Here is an 8,848-nt window from a genome sequence, read left to right as displayed (position 1 = left end):
GCCATTGCAACCCTTTATGAAATGACCAAGAACTCAGAGGATGTTGGTGACATTTACAGGTGGGTCAATAAGGTATACTGGTTGGATACATGGAAGAATGCATATTCCTATAAGGTAGAGCCCATAAAAGGAAGAATAATGTGGCCTAAAAGTTTGTGTCCCACCACACTTGTCCCTCCAATACATCACAAGCAACCAGGTAGGCCTACAAAGAAGAGGAAGAAAAGTGAGGATGAAAAATTGAGTCAGAGTCAAAGAGGGAGTCAAAGTCAGACTGGTACTCATGGTGTAAGTCAGGAAGAAGGCTGTAAAGTGGGTCCTGATGGAGTTCAAAAATTAACAAGGAAATATGTCAGTGTAACATGTGCAAAATGCAAAAACAAAGGTCACAACTCAAGGACATGCAAAGGTCAAGGAGGTGGAAGTTAGGTGGAAGTTGAAGATCAAGGTTGTGTTTGTTTTGGCAGATGTTATTTGCTACTTTTGGAAGTGTTTTGATGTTAAACAACTTATGACTTATGGTTCTTTTGGTTTTCATTAGTATGATAAGTATTAGAACATATATATATATATATATATATATATATATATATATATATATATATATATATATATATATATATATATATATATATATGGTTTCATATTTTGGGATAATGTAATTGCACTATATGCTTGTAGTCTATTATGTAATTGCAGCCTTGGTTATTATGGTTTTTTGTTATTGTTGTTTATTATAACCATTATAGTCAATTATTCACATTAACCTTTCTTTCACCTTACAAAAACTACAAAGAACCTTACAAACAACATAAGCAATTCCATAAAATTCATATTTATATCAGGAAGTCATTTACTACATACACAACTTACTTTGACCTTACAAACAACTACAAAGAACCTAGGTCAAAGTACCAAAACCATTAATTCACCAAAAAACCACACTTTTATCGATCTTCAACAAATAAAAACCCACCCCATTGACCTATTACCTAAACCTAAACAGACCTTATGAACAAAATCACAAAAAACACCCAACTAGCCAGCAACATGATCTTCAGAGCTGTGCACCAAGCTTGCATTCGGTTAATATTTCTCAATAGTCCAGGAATAATGACTTTAGACCTTTCACACATGGGGGGATCAACCCATCCGATGAAGCGACAAGCAGAATCCTTCAAAAAGGGGAAAATAACAAATGTTATTTGATTACAAATCAAAATGGGTGCAAACGAATTTCTTTACCTTTTGAGGGCAAGCATAGAAACGTCTGCCTGGGTTCTTTGATGTCCATGAGCATTTAACAACAGCAAACTTACCACAAAAACAGAGAACCATCGTGTGATTAACTGACACCCCGACAGTTAACAAAGAGAGATGAGAGAAGGAAGAGAGAAGGAAGAACAACTTCGAAGTTGCAGAACAACGTTTGGGGAAGAACTTGAACATTGGGTAAGTCTTATATGTTATTTCTGGAATTGTAAAAATGGTCCCTCAAGTAAAATGACATTTATGCCCTCATGTGCAATGCACGTGAGGGGTTTAACAGCCACAAACAAACGGCTGTTAACCCCAAGGGCTTGTTCCACAAACAAACCTCTCCATAAGGACCAGAAATCCAATTTTTAAAAGGTTTGGACCATATCCACAAAAAATGACAAACCACAGGGACCATTTTTGCATTTTTGTCTTTGCAAAATATCATTGTACTTTCAAAATTTTCTTGTGGGAGATTGTAGTTTGAAAAGTATAACCAATTATAATATTGTACTTTTGAATTGTTAAGGCATCAAACCTTGGAATATCTACCCAATTATAACCTTGTGACATCTACCCAATTATAGCATTGCATTTTCATTTTTATTAAATGAGGGCATGATACTTTGCAAAATCTATGTAGTTCTAGCCTTCAAAAGTGTTTTGTATTTGAATGACATTGCTATTTTGGGTAGACGTAAATTATAGCATCACACTTTCAAATCTTTTTTTCTTATGTCATTTTATCTTCCATAAAACAAACGAATATTCAAAGATCACAACTAAAAAACCTGCACCCCCATCAATGCATAATTCAATATTATTGATATTTATATAAAAATATATAATTTAATTCTTCCATTCAAGATACCATAACATGTTACTGTATTAAAACATTTTTAAAAAAAGGTGTTGCAAACCGGTTTGAAACCATCATCATACAATCAATACAACTTCCTTGGCTTTGAAGAACACATAAGATATCAATATTTTTTTATGAAACATCAAATATAATAAATTAATCCTAAATTATCCCAACTTACACCTAAGAGAAGTTAACATATTGAGCCCAAAATCGTTTATCATTTTGAATTTAATATTTTATTTTCTTCATTTAATAAGAAATTTGATTCCCTTCTAATTTTTTTCAACTAAAAAGATTGATAAGTAAGGATTTCAATACCCGCTAAGTAAAAAAGTGTTCTAATATAAAAATTAGTTAGGAAAATGTGTCTGAGTGCATGGGCGGAGCCACCCTAGGACCATGGTAGGTCCAGGCCCACCCTTAATTTTCTTTTTTTTTTTTTAAATAAAATATCATTTAGGTACGTAAAAGATATATGATATTTTTTTCATGTTAAACTTATCATATTCTTCTTCATTTGACTAGTTTTTAATTAGTTTTATCTTATATATATATATATATATATATATATATGTGTGTGTGTGTGTGTGTGTGTGTGTACCAACGGAAAGAAAGGGAGAAAGAAATGGGATTGTGTCAACAGGCCCCTCTTCCGGCGAAAAAAAGTCTGCTTCTCTTTGTCTTCGAGCTTGAATTCTTCAATCCACTGACATACATAATTTCTATTTTTTTTTCTTTTATATTGTGTAACCCAAAGCGCATTCCTTTAAGAATGTATCTGGTTCCATTTTTCTTTCGTTAGTTAAGCCACCTTTTTCTAAAAGGGATTGTAGTAATTCTGTTTTTATACTCTTTAAAATGGCTCTCTCATATTGAGAAATTCTGTCTAGTGGCATTCGATCACAGAATCCATTGACAGCTGCATAAATGACTAAAATTTGTTTTTCAATTGGAAGTGGTGCATATTGTGGTTGTTTCGGTACTTCCATAAGCCTTGCACCTCTATTGAGTAATGCCTGAGTCGCAGCATCCAGGTCTGACCCAAATTGAGCAAGGGCGGCCACTTTGCGATATTGTGCCAATTCCAGTTTTGAACTACCGCAGACTTGTTTCATAGTTTTCAACTGAGCGGCAGACCCAACACGACTGACAGATAAGCCGACGTTAATAGCAGGTTGGAAAGCCTCAGAAGAGTCGTGATAAAGAACAGCCTCGGAATAAGGAGCCCGAAGGGAAATAAAAGCGGGATATGGATCAAATCCTCCTCCCCCAAAATGTACCAAACTCAACATAGATGGATCAGCTACTATGGGATAGAGTGCAGGTGGTGGTATCTTGAGAAAGAGTTCAGGTCAAATTTTTTATTTTTTCCTTCTCTTCATTCTATCACAATGGTACTAACATGTGTGTGTGGAACACCCAGAAAGGTTTTTTTCGCTTCGCCCCTGCCTGTGTGTATGAAGTTAATACTTGACGAATATGACCATTTTGCCCAAATATTTATATATTTCAAGAAAACGAATACACCTGTTACAACTAGTATACTCATAATTAAACAAACCAAATCGAGCAGTTCAATAGCTAGCAATGGACATATGTCGTTGATATACAAATCGTAATCGTAATTAAACATAAGATCTTCATAGCAATTGCTAGTTCCCTAACAAAAGGTGTTAGTAGGTGATTCAACCTTATGTTGTCTTAACAACACAACATTAAGCAAAATTATTGTCATCTCATTCTCATCTGACACATCTTAGGCATTTATGTAATGCCCGGGATTCTCAGGTAATTATGTTGCTTCTTATTCAAGTTATATTGATGCATATATTTGGATTTTGTGGATTGGGGCGTACGTTGGGCATACAAGGTGTACGCACGGCATACGCAAGTTGTAACGACCCAATTTTACCAAGCAATTTTTCATTTTTAATTAATCAAACAAATCCCATAATCCATAGATTTCCAAGCCATTTGTTTTCCAATTCACAATTATTACAATTTCGTTGTACTTTTGAAAACATCAGAGAGTCCCAAACACAAAGAGAGGTAGAGTGCACGTCACATCATCACGCCTTGCCTTTGCCCTTAGGCTCTGAAGTACCTGAAACAATCAACAACCTGTAAGCGAAATGCTTAGTGAGTTTCCCAGAGCATACCACACACACAATTCACATATCACATATCATGTTAGCTATAAAAGCTACATACATATTGCATAAGCCATGCATACATGAAACCTATGAGAATGCCATGGGCTACCCCACATGGTCTTCACCTAGGACTGCCATGGGCTCCCCCACATGGCCTTACATCCAATGTCATGGGCTACCCCACATGGTCTTCACCTAGGACTGCCATGGGCTACCCCACATGGTCTTACATCTAATGCCACAGGCTTCCCCCGGGGTCTTCATACAAAATATGCAATCAGATAACAAAACACAGAATGTCTAACAAATATATCATATTCACATAATGGGCCGGCCTTGGTGCCTTAGACCCATAGGTATGGTGAGAAGACTCACCTGTCACGAATGCTGAACTGACACTTTGCGACCAAATATACCCCACGAGCTTCCCCACTCAACTGCCTAAAAAGTGTCATACAATCTCCAGTCATTTCCCCAAAGTCCATCCTGGTCAACTACAGCCAAGATCAAGTCAACATTCCATGTTGACCCTAACTCGCCGAGTACAACAAGTGACTCGCTGAGTTTCCCGGGATAACGTCTACTCGTCGAGTCATCGAGGTGACTCGTCGAGTTCATACGGTCTTGATTGATAATCTAAGGTCATTCTTCGAGTTTCCTTACTTGCCACTCGAGACGTCTACGAACATCCAACAGTTGGGGGAATCTTACTCGACTCGCCGAGTTGTTCCTTCAACTCGTCGAGTTCTAGGTAATCTTCATCTGGCTCGCCGAGTTGTTCATCCAACTCGTCGAGTTTATGGCAATATTCATCGGGCTCGCCGAGTTGTTCATCCAACTCGTCGAGTTCATGCCTGCCTTCATATGACTCGCCGACTCCTTACAGATCTCAGGCCATGCAGACTCTTTTGAGCCATGCAACGCTTCCAAATTACATATCTAAGCTTCTAAGGCATGCTTTCCACGTAAAGTTGCAAACTTTACGTGCATGCAAGGCTTTAAGGCCCTAAAATAGCAAATCTAAGCTTGGAATGGATTCATACACTTGAGGGGAGGCACATGCTAGGCTCAACTGATAACTTTATGCATCTAATGGCCAAAAGGAGTCCAGATCTGAAGTTACAACTTCAGATCTTGGCTTAAACACAAAAGCCCTTTCTTACAATACATGCACAAGAGGGGTTTGGGTGGAAATAAGCCAAGGAATAACTTAATACCTTCAGGGAGTGCTCCACAGAAGTAGATCTTGAATCCCCACGAGTTCTTTGCTTCCTCTAGCTTGTTTCCTCAAGTGTTTCCTTCACCAAATTCCTCCTTCAAGCTTAAAATCACCAAGAAACATACTCACACTCGAATCAGGGTTTTTGGGAGGTAAAGAGCTGTAAAGGGGAGGCTAGGGGAGGCTAGTGACCCTTTAAATAGGGTGCAAGGCCCCGAAATCTAGGGTTTCATCTGCCAGCATCTACTCGTTGAGTCCCATATTGGACTCGGCGAGTAGGTCATTAAACTTTGCGGACAAACCCGCTACTACTCGACGAGTAAGGAGGCAAACTCGCCGAGTAGGTTCTTAAAAATCCAAACCAAAATATCATTATTAATACATGAAGGTCAGGGTGTTACACAAGTGAGGCACGAAGCGGTAAGTCCCCATGTTTACGAAGGGCGTACCCATGTGTATGCTGGGTGTGGACTGGTCTGATGCAAACCCTAAATTTTAGGGTTTGCACCATATTTAAGCATTTTATATCCCTCCAAACTCTTATCTTCTCATCCTCCATTGTCCCCAAAGTGTCCAATTCGAACCCTAACCCCCTTGCATGTATCTTGAGCTTACTTTGAGCAATTTGGTGGTTTTAAAGAAGAAGGAGTAAGAACTTGGAGAGGGCTTGTAAATCCAGAAGTTGGGCATCATTTCTGACCCATTTGAGGTATAAAGATTTAAACTTGATCATTGCATGCTTAGATCTAGTTTTGGGTTGTTTATGACACATTTTGGTCCCATACTTGAAGTCCTTTGAGTTTTAGAAGATTCTGTCCAAATGAGTTGTCATTTTTTTGCTCTTGGAGGTGTTTAGAACCTTAAAAATCAAATGATGGTTTAGCCACAACCATGAAAGTTCTAGATGGCCACTAAGTGAGTTTAAGGACTTAATATGTGTCTTAATCCCCATCTATGCATGCAAAAGCATAAAGTTCATAACTTTATAGTTTAGGGCGTTGTTAGGAGCCTATATCTATGTTCTAGACGTTAGGACATATTGGATTAAGTCAAAAGAAGGATCATAGGTTAGCTAGCATGAACGATGGGTGTACCGGGTCAGCTTCCTAAATCTGTTCAAGGTCAGCATACGTTAGGCGTACATGTTGTGTACGCCACGCATACTCGTACAGTGGGCCAAGGGCTATTTTTTGGGCTGCAAGTATTGGGCCTAGAATTTGTGGGCCTCAAATCCAAATGTGGACTGAAACCCTTGGGCCTAGGATTGGGATTATTTTATTGGGCTTTAAAGCCTAATTAGTTGGACTTGGACATTTTATTATGAAAGTTGGGCCTTGGGAGGAAAAGGCCTAATAGGACAAAGATTAGGGAACCTTTGCCCTATGTGGTATAATTGGGCCTTTGGAGTTATATTTGGATCCAATAACTGATTAGGAAGTTTTTGTGCTTTAGGGAGAGGAGCCCCGAGTCATCCGCGGAGTACAATCCGGCATTCATAGTTGACGTGAGTCTCCCTTCGTAGAATACGTGGGTCAAAGGCACCAAGGCCATCCCACTAGTATTGATATAGTTTTATGATTGTCTTTGTGATAATTATTAGGTGGTATGTATTATTTGATGTTTATGTGAGATATGCATGATTTTATATGGTAATGGTATGGAGGTGAGATAGACTCCGCAATCGGTTGGAATAAGACCGAAGGGTGGTTCGGGCACCCAGATATGCCTGGCAAGGGTAGGTCGGGCACCCAGATATGCATGGCAGGGTTAGTTGAGCACTCGGGTATGCTCAGCAGGGTAGTTCAGGCACCCGGATATGCCTGATAATATGTTATGTTGTATGTGTTTTGGTGGAGGAAACTCACTAAGCTTTGTGCATACCGGTTCAGTTTGTGTTTCATGTACCTCCAGCTCGAAGGGGAAAGGGTCGGCTTGATCGCATCACATCACACTTTGATTTTTCGCATTCGAGATTTTGGGATTTATACTCTGATGATGACTTTCCATGTACTCTCTTGATTATGCAACTAAAACTATTTCGTGTCCTTATGGTTTTGAAAACAATGTTGTATGTGTTAAGATTTGATAAACTTAAAAATGAAATTTTGGGTCGTATTTTTTTTTGGATGTTACAATTTAGCTTGTTTGGCAATAAGACAACATTGAATCATATAATCCATTAGGCATGGTCACGTACAACAAATAAACTGTGCTTTTGTCAATAAGATTAAGAATTATGAACTTATGCCCTTTAGTGGTTTATCTATGGCTTTATTAGGCATTAAGCCTAATTATTATTATAACAAGAATTGGTTATGGTTATCTTCTCATATCCGAGGGGTGTTACTTACCACATGAGTTTTTTTAGAAATTGAAATCTTATTTATATAACATTCTATTAAAAAATTCAACGTTTTTAACATATTTTCTGAACATTTAATAACTTAATCGTACCAAAGAATTTCGTTTATAACCTTTTGGAACTCTCAATCTTCATAAACTTTAAAGTAATGAAATATTTCGTTATTAATATTGATGAAATAATAGATGTCCAAGATTTGTTGCAATAATTCAAGCTTCAAGGAGTTCTTGAAAAATGAAGTAAGATCTAAAAGGTCTTGCATAAACGCATACACACCCTTACACCCGTAGTTGTTCTTTACTATCTTCGATCACTCCTAAATCACAAAATTCATTTTAATGCAGACCTGCTCGTTGTTGACCCTATGTACAGAAAAGTAATAGAGAAAGAGGCAGAGACTTACGTTATTTGATCTTCAGCAAAAAAATACGCTCCAATCATGCTTCATTTAGCGTAAGATCCTTTTTGTTTGTTGTACATATGTATAACATACTAATTTATAACCTGTGAGAACTACAGTTATAAAACTAATTAAACTTTTATATTAAAAAATCAAAATTATTAATCAATTATTTTAAAAAAATATTATTTAAAAGATATTTTTTTAGTTATATAAAATTATAGTTGTTGGTTTAAATAAATACATTAAGTTATATCACCTTATAATTTGTATTAATTTTATTTTATTTTTTAATCTAATGTTATTAATTTAACATGATTAGGATGAAAAAATTTAAGACGCTCGGGTGTGGGCAACGCGGTAGCCGCGTTATATGACGTGGCATACGCCTTTAACGGCGCCATGGCGCGGAACACCGCCCCAGGGTCGCGTTAAGGCGCGTTACGTCATGAGATGTTACCACGATAACGTGTCATAACGTGTAGAATTCGAAGTTTTTTTTTAGCCGTTGAAAAACGGTAATATTTCCGTTGTACACGGTATAATTAATAAAAAAAAATTACTTCTTCAATTAACTTTATATATACCAACA

At 37.3% G+C, this 8,848-nt stretch overlaps 1 protein-coding gene across 1 annotated transcript; it reads right to left on the bottom strand.

The window, feature by feature from the left end:
- Nucleotides 1-2,841: 2,841 nt before the first annotated feature.
- On the bottom strand, nt 2,842-4,760 carry LOC122195327 (ATP synthase subunit alpha, mitochondrial). Its single transcript, XM_042897122.2, has 3 exons — nt 4,651-4,760; nt 4,506-4,533; nt 2,842-3,456 (listed from the first exon to the last, which is right to left on the bottom strand). Exons 1-3 carry the CDS (start codon nt 4,758-4,760, stop codon nt 2,860-2,862), a joined length of 735 nt encoding a protein of 244 aa, XP_042753056.2. The 3' UTR covers nt 2,842-2,859.
- Between the last annotated feature and the right edge of the window lie 4,088 nt (nt 4,761-8,848).

Source organism: Lactuca sativa, chromosome 8 (genome assembly GCF_002870075.4).
Source record: "Lactuca sativa cultivar Salinas chromosome 8, Lsat_Salinas_v11, whole genome shotgun sequence".
Taxonomy (NCBI): domain Eukaryota; kingdom Viridiplantae; phylum Streptophyta; class Magnoliopsida; order Asterales; family Asteraceae; genus Lactuca; species Lactuca sativa.
This window is presented reverse-complemented; position numbering and strand designations above follow the sequence as displayed.